A 19,864-nucleotide genomic window follows, 5' to 3' on the forward strand; every position below is an offset into this window, starting at 1 on the left:
TTAAATATTAAAAAATTATTTAAAAGACAATCCAATTTTATCTTCTGTATATTAAAGAATTGTTCAAAAGATTACTTCTATAATAGTGTATGTCATCATTACAAGGACACATAGTATAGTGAACACTTAGTAATCAATCATTAAGTGGATGAATTCTTGGTTAAAAATTAATATAATTGATTTTAAAAACTATCTTTTAAATACTACATAGGGAAAGGGTATCACTAGTTGATGTAGCTAACTTTAGGCACTTAAGTTTCTAAATATTGTTTGAAAAAAAAAAAATTGTATTTGCAAGCAACTTAAGTAATTAATGTTTTTATTTTTTTTAAGACATCTAGGTAGTTAGAGGGAAGGCTATAAGATGTCAAAAAGTGGTCACTTTGAATTGACCTTCCATGATTTTTCCCTATTGTTATGTTAAGTTAGTGTTGGCTTTGACTATTAGATAATTTGTATAGTTGATCGAATACTTGCACAAATGTGTAACAATTGTGCATTATTAGGACCAATAAAAATTGCACAATTGATCTAATTAACCTTTTTTTTAACAATAGTTACAAGGCATGTTCCAATTACATATCATTATATTTTGTTAATTAAATGCTCATTAAAAACTCATCTAATTTACCAATGGAGGCTTATTTTAAAATGTGAGCAAATAAATCAATCACTCAATTTTATTGGTACTAATAACACTCTCACTTATGCATAAATATTAGATCAATTGTCTGACTTTACTATTTATCAAACCAATGAATAATAAACAAATATATACTTTAAATTGACTACCTTTTGACTCTTAGTCACACAAAAGATTTCTCAACATTTATCATTACTAGCTACAAGAGACAAACAATAATTTCAAACTAAATGACTTATATAATAAAAAGCTCCAAATATAAGAAACTATTTAAAAGTTTAAGATGTATGAAGTTAACTTCAACGGCTGCTGATGCTCTCCTTCTATTGACCCAACAGATTATCATTCAGTAGATTTTGAATGAGCGAAATTTACCAACGTTGATTGGAACACACACAATGACAGCGGAAACACTTTTAAATAGTGTAAGCGGCTTAAGTGCCGTATTAGAGTTAATCACGATAAGTTTTCTCAACAATCCTGCAGCTACGCGAGGCGTGATATAACTGCATTTCGTGTTGTGTTCTCCTTTACTTTGATTTCGCAAAACACGACAATAATTTTATAAATTGTGAGTTACATCACATCTACCGACATCATGTCAACTTCAGAGTCAGATTCGGACGTTGACGTGTGCATAAAAAAACGCACAACGTGGCTGGACATCCGTTTCGCATCCTCGGCCTCACTGATCACTTCCCTCTTACGCGGCACTCTCTCAGTCCTCGGTTCATCCAGCAACCAGATCACGACACCTGGCACGCTATAAGTCACGAGAAAAAAGCACATTCCTATTCAACAGCGCCCGCAGACGAGATTCTCTTGTCAAAAAGCCTTTAAAGTTAGAGAGCTGAATTTGTCTCAGACTCCCCACACAACAAGGTAATTCATTCACATACATTCAGAGAGGATTTTTAATCCGTGAAGTTGTTTAGCAGGATTTTTAATCCGTGAAATCGTTCGTAGGATTTGTTTTTTTGTTGTTTCACAAGAGGAGGATTGGCGGTGATAATTAAGGATTTGGTTTGATTAGTTCCGTGGAAGTTGAAGATAAGTGAGAGTGGTTAGCAAAAGATGTCGTTCCAATATTCTTCTAGTACCAGGTACTTGGGATTTGAGGGAGATCGGCCTCGGCAGGGCCCTGTGAGGTGGGCTGAATCTCAAGAATGTATCGACACTCGTAGGAGTGCAAGATTCAGTGATCATTTGAAAGTTAAGCACGATGAAGGCAATTCTCGTAGTGATACAGAATACAGTTCCAACTCAGTTGCAGGGCATTCTCATTCTCATGGCAGGTCTTCTGTAGGAGTACGCCCGCCTTCTCCTTCTCCCATTTGCAGTCCAACCAACAGTTTTAGCCCCGCTTGCTCTCCTAGAGGTACCCCGTATGCTCATACGACCCGCCGCCATGGAGAAGCTTATTCTAGAACTGATCAGGTACATCTCATTCGCCTTGCTGGGTTTGATGTTACTGTTTGACTGTAAACGTGTCTTATGATTAGGCCCCTTATCGCATCTTTAACTTTGGCGCAATTAATATTGGATTAAGTGTTCCTAGATTGTACTTTATGACCCATTATCAAGATGAATTAGAACTCTCAATATTATAATTAAACATATGAGAATCTTTTAGTATTGTGAATGAAATGAACTAGGTCGGGTGCTGGAAAACTCTCAATGATTTGAAGAATGCTGTGTTAGAATTTACAATAATTTCAGATTGAAAGAAGCGTAACAGCACTGTAAAAGATTTCAGACAAGGAAAACACAAGTGGGTAGTTTTGTACATTGTTATCGTTAATTTATCTGTCTTCCAATTGGCATTTGTAATGACATTCATTGATTCATCATATGAAATGTCAATTGAAATATACACACAATAGAAACCAGATTTCTTACACACTCTTCATGAATTGTAGAAAACCGATACAATCTATGGCATGCCACTTAAATGTTACCCCACCTGAAAATCTATTGCAATGTAGCTCTTAATGTAAATGACATATGCTTATTGGACGTAGTCTAGATTATTGATGAAAATAGAGATCGGATTGGACAATGTGTACTGGTTATAACTTTAATGTTACATGGTGAAAAACTAGAATTGAATGGTGTGGATGGTCTTTAGGGATCGAGTGGACCATCAAACAGAGGGAAAAGGGTCGTGGTGGGAGAATCAAATGGAGGAGCAGTGGTAGCCGGCCCATCATCAGCAAGGTCTGAAAATTCCCTGGCTACTGCGAATATGTATTCTAACAGAGAAAGCAAACCCGCCCCTGAAAACCCAGAAGGTCAATTTTCAAAACAGGGTTTAACTTAAAACCTATATATTCAAACTCTGAATTTCAAAGCAATTCAAATGCCTAATCTCATGAATCATTAAAATCTATATGCAACCCATTGTTTTGATTCAGATGAGGACAATGACGAGGTCCGGGAAATTCACATGACCGAGGAGCGATCGAGAGCTGGAAATGGTAATAATCAGATAATAAGGCGGCCTCGTCAGCAGAACTGGTCGGATACATCGATGGGCTCATTTATATCGAGTGATGGGGAGAGCATAAGTCTGAGCACAGAGTTTAACAACGTGCTTGCGGCTGCTGCAGCGGCGGGGTCTAATGTAAACTCTGCTCAGGCTGCTGCAGAGTCGGAGCGTCTGAGGAGCATTTTGGAGGAAGTTTCTCCTTCCAGAAGACCTCTTTTGCCTGGCATTGGAGAGGAGGAACCCGCCATGACCAGAAGCGATGAGGGCGATCAAACGGAGAGTAATTTCAACAGAAGAGACAACAGAGATAACATGGCTCTGGTTCTCGCTTCTGATAATAATGATCATACTAGTACCAGTAACAATACTGCTGCTCATTATGAAAGAAATCGAGATCAGAGAGGCGGTAGAGACTATTTGGCTCTCGTTCCCATGAGTGGCACCCATGAATCCTCAGGTACTACTGCATTATTGCCATATTCTAATTCAGTATTATGGGTTTTTGGTACATATAGTTTCTGTTTTTTTTGGGTTAAATTGTACAAGATTTTTTCTCAGATTTCTGGTTATATTTTTTAACCCATCATCAGAATAATAATTATACTCATTGTAACAATAATTGTGTAAGATTTGTTTTTCAGTTCAAATTTCGATGTCATTCTGAAATTCATCATCAGAATAATAAAGAATTGTGTAAGAAACCTTTTTTTTTTTTTCCAAGTTCCCTATTAAGTTTTCTCAAATATTGAGAAGAATAAATTTATACAATTCAATCTGAAAATGACAGATCGTAGAAATCTGATATTTCTAATTTTATAATGTTTGCTATATGAATAAACGAATCTAATCAAATTTCTGTTGTAAAATCATAAATCATAGTTTAATATAGTACTTTGGTTTTTTATAATGTTGATTCATGTCACTTTTAGATTTGATAGTATCAGATTTATATTTCTTCAATGTTTGAAATCATTTTCTGTAATCTATCATAGTACTTCCGCTTTTTATAATATTGATTCATGTCATTTTTAGATTCAATTGTATAAGATTTATATCATTTTCTGTAATCTATCATTTGAATCATAGAAAGATCTATAAGTTTTATTTTTACTTCAATGGTCTATAATCCATATATTGCAATCAAACCGATTTTGCAAATCCTTATATAACTATGAAACCCATTAATCAATTCAGGGCCAGAACTGCATTAGAAAAACAATCTAGCTCAATGATATGGGTTTCTATGATTGGATTTTTTGTTAATAATTGTTGCTGATATTGTTAAGGATCGAACTCAGATAGAGATGCCCCAATGAGCTCGTGGGATTCTCAGAATAACGAGAGCGAGAGAGGTCTGGTTAATCATGGAGATCAATCAAGAGGAGAGAGAAATGGATCGACGTCGTCTAATTCAGTACGAAATTGGAAAGAGAAGGGAGATCAGGTGGCGACGCCTAAGCAATTGGCTTTGGCCAAAGTAAAGAGAGACAAGATTGAAGCGAAAGCAGTTGCTTGGGAAGAGGCCAAAACTGCACAAGTCGACAACAGGTACCCACTGTTTATTTATTTATTTATTTATTTACTTTTGTTTCTTTCCCAAGCATAGATTTAATATTCTACACTCAATTTAGATAAATACAAAACCTGTTGTCCGGCATTTAAAATGGGTTTCTATTGAAAATGATTCATCCAGTAAACTTTACAGAGTGTAAAGCCATTGTCTTTTTTGTTGTGGTGGGGGAGTGAGGACCGGGGAATTTTTCAACTTTACGAGCTACTTAAATAACAAGGTCTCCAATAAAGGACGAAACCTGTGGAGATAAGAAAAGCAATTGAGCACCACTAATAAAGTTTGAGTGAGTAGTGGAGATTAAAGGGCATCCTAAGTGCTCAACTTTTTTTTCGAGGTGCCAATAAGTTTTTACAATAACTATAAATTAAGATTTAAGAAATATTATATTAGATAGAGTTGAAATATATATTTTAAAAAATATAATCACAAAATATTGTATCATATACAACTTGTTAATTATGAAAAATAATATTTTTTTCTTATGTATTTTAGATGAACATATAGATACAATTTATTTCATTAATCATATACATGATAATTTTTATTATCTACTTAAACTTTTTATTTTGAAATAATATATTATATAATTCAATCTAAACTATAGATATAAATTCTACAAGCAAAATGTTAAAAAAAATCTTACTATTTTTTTAAATGGCTAATTAGATCGATGTCTCATCTGTTCCAATTGATTGCACCTTAGAGTAAAAGGGATTATTATTCCTAGGATTTGGATGAACATTGCACCAGCTCTTCAAAACTCTATAGATAGAGATATAGTGGACAACCTAATGTTTGTTGTGGTGCCAGCTTTTCCAAAAAAAAACAACTTACCTACTTATATAGCTGCTTACACGTAAATGGGTCAGACCAGCGAAAGTTTTGTAAGAAACAACTATTTCTTACCAGCTCTTCAGAATTTATGGTTTCGCGGAGTAGAACAGTGTAGTCCAGTGTAGTACAAACAATTTGGGCACATGAGGAAGATAGTCCATAGGATCAAATAAAGTTGGTATATTTCTTCCGACTTTCACATCTCCTTATATCTGCATAAAAAATCTTCTAATGACTGCCCTCATTTTACCAATTTCAAATTTATTCTTTTAGATCAAAAAAACTTATCAGAGAGAAGTTATGTCTTAAAGAATAAAGAATTTGTATGGTACTATATATACATAGCAAAAGCTTCTTCCTCGTGCTTTTTATCATAAACTCGTAAGGGAATTATGAATTGTATAATTCATTTCACTAGGCAGCAAAGAAATGTGTGTTCTCAAACAAATGAAATAACAACTGGAGTATATTGTAGCTTTATCCAGATGAAGTCATCAAATATTCAAACTTACCAAGCATATGTAACTTTTTATTTGCAGGTTCAAAAGGGAGGAATCGATAATCATGGCATGGGAAAATGAACAGAGGGTGAAAGCCAACATAAAAATGAAGAAGGTGGAGGTGTGGATGTTATCTATGCCTCTAATAATTGCACAAATTTATCAATTACAATAAAAGGATATAGAACGTGTTGCGAGAATGCTATGTTTGGATTTAATTGTATTTAAAAAATCTGTTCCAACGTTTCTGATCATGTCATCTACTATAAAGATTAAAAAATAAAAACATTGATGTAGAAATACACAATTGAATCCACAAACAATAGGATTCTTGAGGATAGAATGTTGAAATCTCTTAGCATTGAAAGAATATATTGTTTGCCTAAACAGTTGCCATTGTTTTATACAGAGAAAACTAGAGGAGAAGAGGGCCAAGGCATTTGAGAAAATGCAGAATGAGATTGCAAGAGCGCATAGGAAAGCAGAGGAAAGGAGGGCAATTGCTGAAGCCAAAAAGGGGGCTGAAAATGCCAAGATAACAGAGGCTGTGGAAAAAATAAGAGCCTTTGGAAGACTTCCTAGAAAATTCCTTATCTTTTAAATTAAGGAGATATGATTTTCCTTTGTGCTTTTTGCTTCTTCTTTTTTGTCTTTCTGATCTTTGTGCTTGAAACTTGAAAGATTAAGCAGGCTGCTATTACATGTACAGTATGCAAGAGTTATATTTAGCCGATTGTATCTACATCCATTACAGTAGCTATCCAAAGACTTTAGTGCTTCCATTAACAGCTCATTGATAGGATTGAAAAGAGATACGGATGTCTGCCATAGTGATGGAAATAGGAAATTAGCAATTGTAAATAGTATGTTGCACGACAAGGAATTAAATGTACGAAGTACTGGAATATCTCTCACGGACTATTTTACAATTTTCGACTCCATGTACAAATCATCTTTTTAAAATATATTATATTTGATACAAGTACTAGTGTTCGACAGGAAGTATGAGCGAAAATCTCGCAGCAAAGATTCATTGAATTTATAGGATATAATTTATATTAGAGATGCCATTTTTTTTTATAGATCGTATTGTTGTACTCTTCTGAGTGCTTTAGATCTGATAGTCAATTTTTTCTCTTACATCTGAAACATTTGTAGTGGGGGAATGTGATTTTTATTTTAATTAGAGTAAATTAAATTGATATTAATTTCTTATTTAAAGCGTAAACAACATTTAATTTGTGTATAACTTGGGTTAATATACAAAGGTTAAAATACAAGAGATTTATGCAATCAATCTTTTTCATACCATGGTGAGGTGGTTGTGCTGATTGAATCTTTGTCGTGCCATGTTGAGATGGTTGTGTTAATTGAATGTTTGTTGCACCATGGTCAAATGGTTGTGTTGATTGATAGTTGGATGTGAGTGCTTGTGTTAGCAACATAAGGTTGCATTTAACATTATGTGTTGAAAAGTGGACCAATAGATGGAAGGATTTAGCAGATGAATCAATGGATCATATAGGTTGAGAATAATGGAGAGATTGAAGGAGGACACGTGTCTACATTTGGTTTAAGGGGATGGAGGGAGAGAGATCAAGAGGGGAATCAATGGTACAAATTTCCTTTTCTTTATTTGGGGAAATAGATGGATAATATGGGAAGGGTACTTTAGTGTACCCAAGAAGGATGGACTAGTGCCTTGACCCAAGAGACATAGCCCTACGACTACAAAAAAACTCATTTCTTATGTATAAAAAGTGCATCCGATCTTTGTTACATGTTGAGGTGTGCATAATTTAGAGGGAGGTGACATTGGTGAAGGCATTTAATTAGCACTACAATTAAGTGGACTAGCCTACATAATAAATGGTGGAGTCGATATGTAATCAAATAAACTATTTCTTTTTTCACTTTTTTAAGAAATGGATGGAAATTTAGGCAAGTAATTTAATTTTCTTACCTAAGGTAGACTTTATGAGGCAAATAATTAAATCTCTATGGGATACAAAGAGGAATACAATAGTGACAAATGATAAATGAGTAGTGAATATTTTATGAGCTAATTAATAAGAAATTATTTGATTGAAAGTGGGATAACAATGCACATTAATGGTTTGGGTTGGTTTACACTAGTGTCTAGTAGTGTTGAATTTGTTAGTAGTTGAAACCTTGAGAAGGTTGGTGAAAAGTCAATTTTGATGGAGCTTCAAAAGGAGACCCCAAACCTTCAAGTGCATGTTTCAGTATTCAAGAATGGTCAGGCAACATCATAGCAGTTAGTGGAAAGAGATTGGAGGACGATACCAATAATACGGTAGAGGTTTTTGCTCAACTTGTAGTAGCTAAGGTGGTGTTCATAGCTTGAGAGAAACAAAGTTGTATCCTAAAGGAGACTCAAATATCATTGTTCAAGCAATTGCCAAAGGTACAATAGGAGCATGGCATATTCAAGAGTATGTGGACCTTATTATTGACAAATTGGCATAGATACTCGACTATAAAATAACAAATGTGAAAAGAGAGGTGGACCAAGATGTTGCTTGTTTGTTATTTTGAGCATTAACTTTTATTAGCAACTGTAAAATTAGAGTGGAAGACTTAAAAAATTTATCTTATCAAGATTTAAATAAGTGATCATTTAATAAGAAAGAAATGAAAAGGTGATGAAATTAGTTGTGTGTCATGTCCCCTTTTCAAATAATTAAAAAATAATAATCTTTGCTAAGACAGGCAGGCCCAAGAAAGTGAAGTTTCGGAAAAAGGGAGTTAATCTTTGGAAACCGTTGGACTAATAAATGATAATTATTATTAAAATATGTTTCATTAACCTCTCTTGGACGTGAGTTACAGTTATGCCCTTTTTAAAGAGGTTTGGAGGCATTTTGGGGGGATTCCAGACTTGATTTTCACTCATTCTTTGTTATTCTTCAGAGGCTGCCAAACCTGTGGAGAAGGAGACCCAAGAACGGGAGTTTGCAGGTTTCCAGGGAGACCCAAGAACGGGAGTTTGCAGGTTTCCAGGAAGGCTAAGGACGGGAGTTTGAAGCCATTCCATGTGCATGCTCATACAGAGTTTGCCTTTGTGCTGAACAGTGCAGATTTGTGAGTTTCCGGGTGTATTTTTGTAAGAGTTTGGTGTTTCCGGTTGAGTATTTCATATCAGTTTTGGTTGCTGCTGTATTTTATACTTTAAGCTGTTAAAATAGAGCTGAATATATATATTGGGATGTGATTAAACTTCTGAGATAGATTATTAGAGTTCTTGTGGTGTTTCCGAGCATATTTTGTGCTATTTCGGGAGCCCGATGAGCATAGTTTTGGTCCTACATTTTCGAGCTGTTGTGTAAAGGCTATACGGATCTAGAAATATCAATTTGTAGGCTGTTATGCTGCTGAAAGTTCTGTAAAAATTTCCATTTTCAGATTCATTAATAATTTGTGAAGTTGTGAAGCTTTTAGCACTATTTTCAACATACCCGATTTGGGGTTTCTTAAGGAATTTGGTGGATCTTTGTGATAGCAGTTGTTTGATTTTAAAGATCTGATTAGAGGTTGGAAATATCATGAAAAATCAGAAAAGGGACATTTCAGTGGTATCAGAGCCATGATCTTGCCAGCCTGAGGGTTTGTAGAAGTTGCAGGTCAGTTTTGACAACTACCCAGATATTGCATTTCAGTTTTGAGAACTACCCAAATCTTGCATGTCATAATTTATGATTGCATGTTGCTTCTAATCAGCTGCATGTAAAAATTTATGGTTGCATGCTACTTCTAATCATTTTCATGTTAGTTCTTGGTGAATTTGGTGGTTGTAGAAGTTTGCATTTCAGTTTTGACAAGTACCCAGATCTTCCATGTCAGTTTTGACAACTACCCAGATCTTGCATGTCATAATTTGGTGGTTGCATGTTGCTTCTAATCAGTTGCATGTCCAAATCTATGGTTTCATGCTACTTCTAATCATTTTCCTATTAGTTCTTGGTGAATTTGGCGGTTGTAGAAGTTTGCATGTCAGTTTTGACAACTACCCAGATCTTGCATGTCATAATTTGGTGGTTGCATGTTGCTTCTAATCAGTTGCATGTCCAAATCTATGGTTGCATGCTACTTCTAATCATTTGCATGTTAGTTCTTGGTGCTTGAAGAAGTTATATCCTATTGGGGTTACACTCTACTTTATCCAGAATGGACAGGTATAGTACAGAGTCTCAGAGGGAACGATCTTGGACAATTGATAGCCAGAGTCAAAATAGTAGAAAGGATGGTTATTTAGACATTCGAGATAAACTTATGAAAATAAGCCATGACATGTCTAAACAGTTGGTTGAGCACCACCGTATAAATGACATGTTATCTGACCCAGCTAAGGTGGATAAGTTGACTGGATTTCTATTTGGCAGATTTTCTCACAGGACAGATGACACAATTCCCAAGAACTTGCATGAGGAGTTTGAGAAACTAGCTGATAGCCAGGTAGTGGTCTCAGATTCTACTTTGCCACAGGAGGTGGTGGGAAAGGATATTACACAGATTGATAGTAACAGTCAACTTGATACTCAAATTGAGACAATTGTTTACAGGTTGTCAAAGGGTGATGCCACAGGTATTCAGGATGGTATAGTTACAACAGGCAGTGACTACAGTGTAGTGGGTTCAGATGATGATTATGAGGATGTTGTTGTGCAGGATGGTGAGATACCTAGTAGAGATGAGCAGACATTGAGCATTCATGAATTTGCTGAGAAAGAGTACCAGGCGCAGTTAGATGCTTCATCACATGAGGTTGAGGCAAGTAGTACTTCACATGATTTATCCCGCCAGCTGAAGGTGAGTGAAGATAGTATTGTGACTTCATTACCTTATCATGACAGGTATGTGGAGTTAGTTGGTATTGGTCATATTACTCAGGTGAGGAGTTTGCTTGAGTTACCAGTTGATTCTAGTTTACGGATATGGACACGAGATTGTTATATTGGTGTTTGGGATTCAGTTGACTGGAGATCTTTAACACTTTTTGGTCGCAGTGTTTGTTTGGGTGCTATCATGGATTTGATTAGCAGATTACACGGTGTTGTCTTTTCTTGTGCCAGTATCTTGTCTGATGTTGGTATTAGTTTTTATACACCGGTGTTGGGCTTTGTTCATATATCCAGTCGACCATACTTACTGGAATGTGTTGATGATCTTTCATATTTGGTAGTGTGTACAGATGAGTCCCAGGATCATATTGGCATCGATGACATCCAGGAGGATGTAGTGGGCAATTTTGAAGACTTAGTTTCTTTGGGTACAGAGGAGTTGGACAGCAGTGCTACAAATTTTGATACTCTGTATGTTGATATGAGCTTTAGAGTTGATTCACAGGACATGGATGGTAATACTCTAGAGACTAGTAACTTTGAGGATACTCCTTTAGACAGTGCATCAAAGGAGGTTTGTAGGAGACAGTCAAGCCAATGCCATCATGTGTCTAATCAGTTGAGAGTTAGTGACCGAGACATTGCTATCACTTGCCAACATTTTGATGCTGCTCGTCAATTATTAGCAGTTTATGGATGGGGTTCTCCTACTAGTGATGAGCAGGATGGAAGTTATCTTTCCTTGACAGAGATCCACTCTTTATGGGAGGCTATTCAGATTTTGAGACAGAATTATATGCAGTTGGTAGCTGATAGAGATTATCTTATGGAGTGGGGTAGTACAACATATGATGCATTGTTGGCCAAGGAAGATGAGGTGAGTGAGCTTACTGAGCAGCTTGAGGTGACTTTTGAGATTCTTGAGAGTACACAGTTGGCTTTCAAGGAGTCACAGTTTCATTTGGCTAAGGTGACCATGGAGTTAGAGCGACTACAGTCTTTATCTGATTCTATACAGTCACAAGCTATGGTGTTTGGTGATTCGAGGATGTCCATGACTGAGATTGTCAGAGACAATGGAGATGGGGATGCATCCATCCTTGATACTAACATTGGCATATCAGGTTCATTCCCACTAGAGTCAGGTTTAGTTGAGTTGGGTATTGTAGCAGATTATTGTATGCCTGACAGGGTGGTGGCCTCTAGTACTGAAGGCACAGAGACTAGAGATGTATCAAAGGTCATGTGTGATGTTGGTGAGTCGACAGTTGGCATGGTTCCTGATAGTAATACCACTCCCTTGGTGATATCTTTGGAGGTAGTAGTCAGTTCCAACATGGTTGATGATCAATTGCAGTTAGTTTCATCTGGATTACAGTCTGAGCCACTGACTGAGATTGGCGCATTCTATCGGCATTACACTGTGAGGTACGCTCATCAATTTACCTTTGATGACCATGTTGATGAGATTATGATACAGAGATGTACTTTGGTTCCTAGTGCTTATCATCAATTATGGAATAGTTTGATGCCTCGAGATGAGAGTTGTGATGGGCACGACATGGCGACAGGTTTTGTAGTTGATAGCTTGATAATACATGACTTAGAGCAGGAGTTTTGGAGTGATGCTTCAGCAAGTGTTGTTATTGATTCTACTCCTTTGGCTATGACATCTCCTGACTTAGCTAGTGATCAGTCACAGTGGGTTGTATCACTTGTTCAGGGTGAGTTGTTGACTGAGGTTGGTTTTTTTAATCAACATTATATTGCAAGGTATGTACATCAGTTAACAATTGATCCTTATGCTGAGGAGTTGATGGCAGGAAAATTTGGTTTGGGTTCCATTTCTTGTTGTTTATCTTGTGATGGCTTTTCACCATCAGGGGTGCATGGGAGTTATGGTTATGAGACAGTGGCCAATGATCTACAGAGTTGTGTTGACTGCAGGAGTTGTATAGTGTGTGGATTCTCCATACTTGGTATAGTTTCATTTGAGAGCATTCACCATTGTTGCAGAGTTGGATTGTACATTCCATATAGGCCAGTGGAATGCATTGATGGTATTTACTATGTTGGTAGTCCACTTTACTTGGGTTTTGATATTCTAAGAGTTTGTGTCTCATGGGTTTTTGACTGTGGTAATGGTGATTTTGGAGTTTGGTTGAGCTATAATTGCCAGTTTGATTATGGATTCCTCTTGGTCATATTGCAGAGGATCTTGCAGGAGTCTGTGTTAATTGGTAGTAGTATAGTTCATGACTACATTTGGGATCCAGGAGGATTGATTGGTTTATTGTTCAGCCATTGCTTGAGGACAAGCAATGTTTGGGAGGGGAGGACTTGTCATGTCCCCTTTTCAAATAATTAAAAAATAATAATCTTTGCTAAGACAGGCAGGCCCAAGAAAGTGAAGTTTTGGAAAAAGGGAGTTAATCTTTGGAAACCGTTGGACTAATAAATGATAATTATTATTAAAATATGTTTCATTAACCTCTCTTGGACGTGAGTTACAGTTATGCCCTTTTTAAAGAGGTTTGGAGGCATTTTGGGGGGATTCCAGACTTGATTTTCACTCATTCTTTGTTATTCTTCAGAGGCTGCCAAACCTGTGGAGAAGGAGACCCAAGAACGGGAGTTTGCAGGTTTCCAGGAAGGCTAAGGACGGGAGTTTGAAGCCATTCCATGTGCATGCTCATACAGAGTTTGCCTTTGTGTTGAACAGTGCAGATTTGTGAGTTTCCGGGTGTATTTTTGTAAGAGTTTGGTGTTTCCGGTTGAGTATTTCATATCAGTTTTGGTTGCTGCTGTATTTTATACTTTAAGCTGTTAAAATAGAGCTGAATATATATATTGGGACGTGATTAAACTTCTGAGATAGATTATTAGTGTTCTTGTGGTGTTTCCGAGCATATTTTGTGCTATTTCGGGAGCCCAATGAGCATAGTTTTGGTCCTACATTTTCGAGCTGTTGTGTAAAGGCTATACGGATCTAGAAATATCAATTTGTAGGCTGTTATGCTGCTGAAAGTTCTGTAAAAATTTCCATTTTCAGATTCATTAATAATTTGTGAAGTTGTGAAGCTTTTAGCACTATTTTCAACATACCCGATTTGGGGTTTCTTAAGGAATTTGGTGGATCTTTGTGATAGCAGTTGTTTGATTTTAAAGATCTGATTAGAGGTTGGAAATATCATGAAAAATCAGAAAAGGGACATTTCATTGTGGTGGCATAAAATAAATGATTCTTATAGACTTTGAGGCATTTGATAAGAGAGAGGGTAACAAGGAAGGTTAGAACATTTAATGTGTAGATTTAATAAGAAATCTTTGAAATCATGTACAAAGATTGTCATTATTACCGCATTGATAGTAGAAATATGGTGAATCGGTATTGTGTTTGTTGAAGTGTTTATTGATGAGTGTTAGAACGAAGATGTCATTTATAGTAAAGGTGGATATGTAACATAGCCCTTTCTTTGGTCTAGTCACAAAGAAAAGGATTGATATTAGCATATTTTGAATAGACACAAAAAAAACATTGATGTTTATTTAACATTAATAGCATGGGGACTTCATTCATTTGGTAAATCAATAACTTGAATGTTAGAAGGACCATGAAAATAATTTTTCTACTAGAGTTTCTAGTTAGTTTAAGGAGTTAATTCTAGAGTGAGTGGTGCTCCAAGTTGCAATGGACTACAATGAATTTTTTTAAAATGAAGATGATTTGGGTGATAATGAATTTGCACCCTTTTTTTGGAGGTTGAATGAGAATAGTAAAAAAATATCTTTAAGAAGGCTAAGAGGCATTGGGAGGCATTGAAATTATTACTAGAGCTTAGGTAGGTTGAAGTGAAACTCAAATATTTGAAGCAACAAACAGGGATCCTAGAGGTTCTAGTTCCAAGGTGTTAATGCTCAGTAAGGATAAGGCGTAGAGTGGTAAGGGCCAAAGGCACTTAAATGAAAATTTGGGTGGTACAAATCAAGACAAGAAAGGACACAACAATGTTTACGTCAAAGAGTCATAGCAATTTGCTTCTTTTTTGTTTTCAATTTGTTGATGTCTATGGACAATACTGTTGGGGGCACAATTGAAATGGATCAATGCTGCAAATATTTTTGGGTGTTATAGTTTTGAAGGGTTTTACACTCTCCTTTTAAAGGGTAAGTGGAAGAAGTTGGGTCTCACTTTTGGGCAAAAAGTGGAGTGTTTTCCCTATTTTTTAAATTTATTGTCAATTGATGCCAAAATTGTAGGCACTTAGCTATTGAATATCATAAAACTCTAGCAATAAAAATTGTAGTGCTCAGAATCTACTTTTTGAATATGTCATTTATTTGAATACCCATATGATAGAAATGATTTTAGATATGCATTTTAGAAAAACAACTTTTCAAAATACATGTTTCAGGACCATACCACACTCATGTATCAGGACCATACCACACTCGTGTATGAACACCATAATTTAACACAAATAAATATTTTTTTGTGAATACTTTTAAAGGAAGATACCTAACACACAAAATTTATGAGAATATATTTCCTTAATTTTTATTGAATAATTTTTTAATTAATTTTTAATTGGCTACTAAGCTATTTTTTGAAACCCTAGGTGTACGAACACAATAATTTGATCAAAATTTCTCATTTTTCAAAACTTATTTTATTTTTTAACTTTAAAAGAATTGTGAGTAGATTGATGACATTAAAAAGTTATTATTTTTTAACCAAAAAGGTACAATGTCTATATATATATAAAATAGAATTTATAATAAATACCATGACGACAACAACTGATCAAATTGATATGCTAGAAAATATAGAAACAAGATATTTACCTATAGATAGAAGGAAATTTACATAATTTATTGAGCGTAGACTTTAACCTATAACTGAACCAAAATTTGCAAAACATATTCAAAGACATACTTTATAATGTTCCATATGAAATATGAAGGTCGTAGACCAAAATAAAAAAGCATATGAAAACCAAAGACCATAGACTAAAAGAAAACCCAAAATGAATCATAAGGCACTAATCATCCATCAATATAATGTGATTTCTTGAAGAAGGAAGATCTTGACTTGAGTGATGGTTCAAATCCTTCGAATCAAAGTAGCATCAAGCCCATACTTGTGATCATTCAAGGTGTGGGTGACATATTGGAAATCACAAATGTGGAGAGCATGTTTAACGACATCAAATATCTCATCAAATTGAGAACACTCTTGAACAGATTCTTTAGACAAAACACCTCCAATTAGACAATCACTTGGCCAAAGATTATATTGTAAACACACTAAAGATAGGTTATTATCAAAAAAAACCCTCACATGAGCTACTTTATGCTCAAAATATTTCAACCCATCCTCAGATTTAAGAAAATCCAACATATTAGAAAAGAAAAAATAACTAATATGGTAAATAATCCCATGAGTTAGTAGAGCAAAAACTTAATCCCCAATAAAAAAAACTTGATATTTACAATACATTTGTGTCACATCTCGTTTGTCGATATGCTTATTTGGATGCTTATGTGGCAATCAAGTCAAAGTTAGACTAGTCAACCCTTTTGTTCAATGATAATTAAAAGATGTTTAAGCTAATTTCTTAAATTTTGTAACATAATTTCATTTTTGAGGATGCATTAATGATTAATTGATGCATAGATGCATGTTATGAGATGTTGCATTTCATTATATATGATGTTATGTTATGTTACTCATGATTACATAATCATACTTTCTGGATTATTGACTTGTTGCCTGTTGCAAGTGTCTAATGGTTGCAAGATCAATGGGATGAGTGTGTGGTTGAGGTATAGAGGGTTAACCTCTTGGAAGGGGATGAGTCAAATGATCTTGCAGCCCACAAACCACTTAGGATTGATGTTTGATTGATGTCGCATTTTATGCTAACCTAGTTCCTTGTATGTTTTATGAGATGTGATGGAATTGGTAATAATGTAGCATTATTATGAGTAAGGTGTTAGCGTATTAGTTATGGATGTGTTATTTAGGAAAATGAGATTATGGTATTTTATCTTGAAGAGTCTCACTTAATCATGTTGAGTGATTTAATATTAACCTTGTCACAATAAAGGCCTTGGTCATAAACTCCCTCTTACAAAAGAAAATACAATAACACTTCCTTGTGCATTTTCTTATATTTCTGGGTATTTCTATGAAAGGAAAATTAAAAAAGGAATAATTTTAAGTCGGTTATGCTTCATCAGGGATTAAAAAGACAAGAACAGGGCACATAGTGAGTGCCAGCAGAAACTTGAGAATAGTTCAGCTTTCCATTATGCAGGATTCTCCATTCAAATCTAACCAGGTTCCCTTTTTAATGTTTTTTTCCATTATTCACACACATCTTCTATGAATTCTTACTTGTCTTGAGTAGCTAGATTGGATTCTTGTCTGGCTTTCATTGTTGAACTAGGGAGAAATAGTAGATAACCACATATGTTGTGTAATTTGAGCTATAGTTGTATTTACCATTACATTGCTTAAATTGAGAAAGTTAGACATTGAGTATTTTCTTAAAGCTCTAAGCACTATGTTCTTGTTTTACCAAAAATCATGTGGATAAAAGTAAGTTTCAAAACCATTTAAACACTCAAACTATAGCTTTGTTTCTTAAAACACTCAAAAATGACCTCCTAATAGAAAACTCGATTGGAATCTCACTAGAGGATAGGAGATGTAAATACACAGCCAGTGTTGAAGTCTGAAAAGGCCGATGAAAATACCTCGTAAGTGACCTTTAGCTTCTCACTTTATACAAAGGGAAGATAATAACTATTAGCAAAAACAAAATGCAAATTATCCACTTATAGAAGAAATTTTCCTTCTGTATGAAACACACCTATGAGAAATAACCTACAATAGGAATGAATTTTTGGGTGTCCATTCTTGATATCTAAACCAAATCCTTAAATTGGACATTCAAACCATGGAAAAATGAGCTCAAATCTTCACTAAAACATTTGTTTTTATCCAAACCCAACATATGTTCATCGTAGCCTCTATCAAATCAAAGGAAACAGTGACATTGAGGCATCAGTTCTTTGCTATAGAACTTGATTTAGAAGCTCATGTATAAGATGGTGATGTGGTAGCGATAGTTAAAGAGAGAGAACTTCATTTAGTGGATGATATTTAAGCCTCTTATAATTGATTTTCATCTGAATTGTTTTCCCTTCCAGCACTCCATACTCTGTAATTTTGGTGTCTTACTTTAAATAGAATTCTCCAACTACTATTTTAAAGGAAATCTGCTATATAACTAGCTCCTCGTGGGCATTTCCAACTTTTAATGTTATTACCCACTTTATTGTTATTCAAGCAACTTAGGCGAAAATGTGACAAAGAAGATGTGAACACTTTAATCGTTGTATGATTTTTAATGCCCTTAAATTGGTATTCTTATTGTAGCTATGCTAGTTTTTTGTATATTGTGCTCTTGTGGTAGATTCAAAAATTATGTTTTTGTATGTTAAAGGATACACTCAAGTATAATCGTTGTATGATCTTTAATACCCTTAGATTGGCATTCTTACTATAGCCTCACTAGTTATTATTATATCAATCTTTATGTATCTCTCAATGATTCTATGTTGTGACTCATGCATCTTACTCTAACTGTATTAGAATTCTAGCTTATTTTTGTATTTTATGAGTTTACACACATAGTTCTTGTTAAAGGAGAACACTGAAAACTTATATATACTAGGAGCATAAAATAGAATTATCTTCAACACAAACAAAACACACAATTTCGTATTACTATTGATTTTCATTTTTGAGTCCTTGTCTCAGTTATTTTCATGGATGAAGTGTATTTAATAGTGAATATGAAATCAAAGACAAAATGTTTATGTTGATTAAGAACAAGAATGTTTGGTGGTAGATGGTTAGCAATTGTTGAATTCTTGAGTGTTGATATTAATTCCTTATAGAAGGGTGTAATGTGGCCTATGGGAGGGTGGGGATGGATGCATTACATTTTTCTTCTCTCAATCTGTGAGGATTCTAAAGATAGGATTCGTTACTTTTTTTCTCTATCTTAGTATTGTTGATGAATTCAATGCTTGGCCAAGCCATTTATTTATTGCATTTAAGTATGTTGTCCCTAACATTTAGCATATGTGTGTGACTATGCTTATTTTCATTTTTCATATGTGTAGATCTGCATTAGTTGAAAGAAATGAACATGTGAGTAGATATGTTATAGGTTTTTTTTCACTAAATATGGGTAGATGTAAAGCATTCTTTTCTTTCCCTACCACATTATGTGATTAGGCTACTAGAAACATGGTTGTATGTAGTATGTTTCACGGTTGCACCAAATCCATCTAATCCATCTTGTTCTAGGAAGCTAGGCTTCTCGTGCCAGGGTCAGGGCATTCTTCATGTTAGGAAGAATCTTGGAGGAGTAAACACTCTATGGTTGGTGAGATAAAAGTGCCTAAACCACACCCCCATCTCAGATAGCAAACATATGGAATTCGATGGCTCTACTAACTCGTGGGATTATTTACCATCTTAGTTATTTTCTATTTTCTTTTCTGATACCTTGTATTTTCTTAAATCTAAGGATGAGTTAAAATATTTTGAGCACAAAGTAGTTTGTGTGGGGGTGGTTTCTGATAATAACCTATGTTTAGTGTGTTTACAATATAATCTTTGGCTCGGTGATTGTCTAATTGGAGGTGTTTTGTCTAAAGAATTTGTCCAAGAGGGTTCTCAATTTGATGAGATATTTGATGTCATTAAAAATGCTCTCCATGTTCACGATTTTCGATATGTCACCCACACCTTGAACCATCACAAGGATGATCTTGATGCTACTTTGGTTTGAAAGATTTGAACCATCACTAGGATCAAGATCTTCCTTCTTCAAGAAATCACATTATATTGATGGATGATTAGTGCTTTGTGATTCATTTTGG

The 19,864-nt window shown here is 35.0% G+C and overlaps 1 protein-coding gene across 4 annotated transcripts; it reads left to right on the forward strand.

The window, feature by feature from the left end:
* Positions 1-1,511: 1,511 nt before the first annotated feature.
* Positions 1,512-7,020, forward strand: LOC149553368 (uncharacterized). 4 transcript variants are annotated; one of them, XM_089788830.1, is made up of 6 exons: positions 1,512-2,080; positions 2,772-2,952; positions 3,058-3,588; positions 4,418-4,679; positions 6,078-6,159; positions 6,448-7,020. In XM_089788830.1, exons 1-6 carry the CDS (start codon positions 1,718-1,720, stop codon positions 6,637-6,639), a joined length of 1,611 nt encoding a protein of 536 aa, XP_089644956.1. In that variant the 5' UTR covers positions 1,512-1,717; the 3' UTR covers positions 6,640-7,020. The 4 variants fall into 4 exon arrangements, with proteins under 4 accessions (XP_089644956.1, XP_089644957.1, XP_089644958.1 ...); XM_089788831.1 differs by having other exon boundaries at positions 4,430-4,679; XM_089788832.1 differs by having other exon boundaries at positions 2,772-2,934.
* Positions 7,021-19,864: the final 12,844 nt, after the last annotated feature.

The sequence above is a fragment of the Cupressus sempervirens genome, chromosome 6 (assembly GCF_028749045.1).
Source record: "Cupressus sempervirens isolate cs-2001-9-10 chromosome 6, ASM2874904v1, whole genome shotgun sequence".
Lineage (NCBI taxonomy): Eukaryota > Viridiplantae > Streptophyta > Pinopsida > Cupressales > Cupressaceae > Cupressus > Cupressus sempervirens.

What these genes read in the sequence shown, in the direction of transcription:
- LOC149553368 (XM_089788830.1), top strand. Translation starts at nt 1,718, where the DNA reads ATGTCGTTCCAATATTCTTCTAGTACCAGGTACTTGGGATTTGAGGGA. An exon ending in AGGTCAATTTTCAAAACAGG is followed by an intron (nt 2,953 to 3,057) that starts GTTTAACTTAAA and finishes GTTTTGATTCAG; the next exon opens with ATGAGGACAATGACGAGGTC. An exon ending in TGGCACCCATGAATCCTCAG is followed by an intron (nt 3,589 to 4,417) that starts GTACTACTGCAT and finishes GATATTGTTAAG; the next exon opens with GATCGAACTCAGATAGAGAT.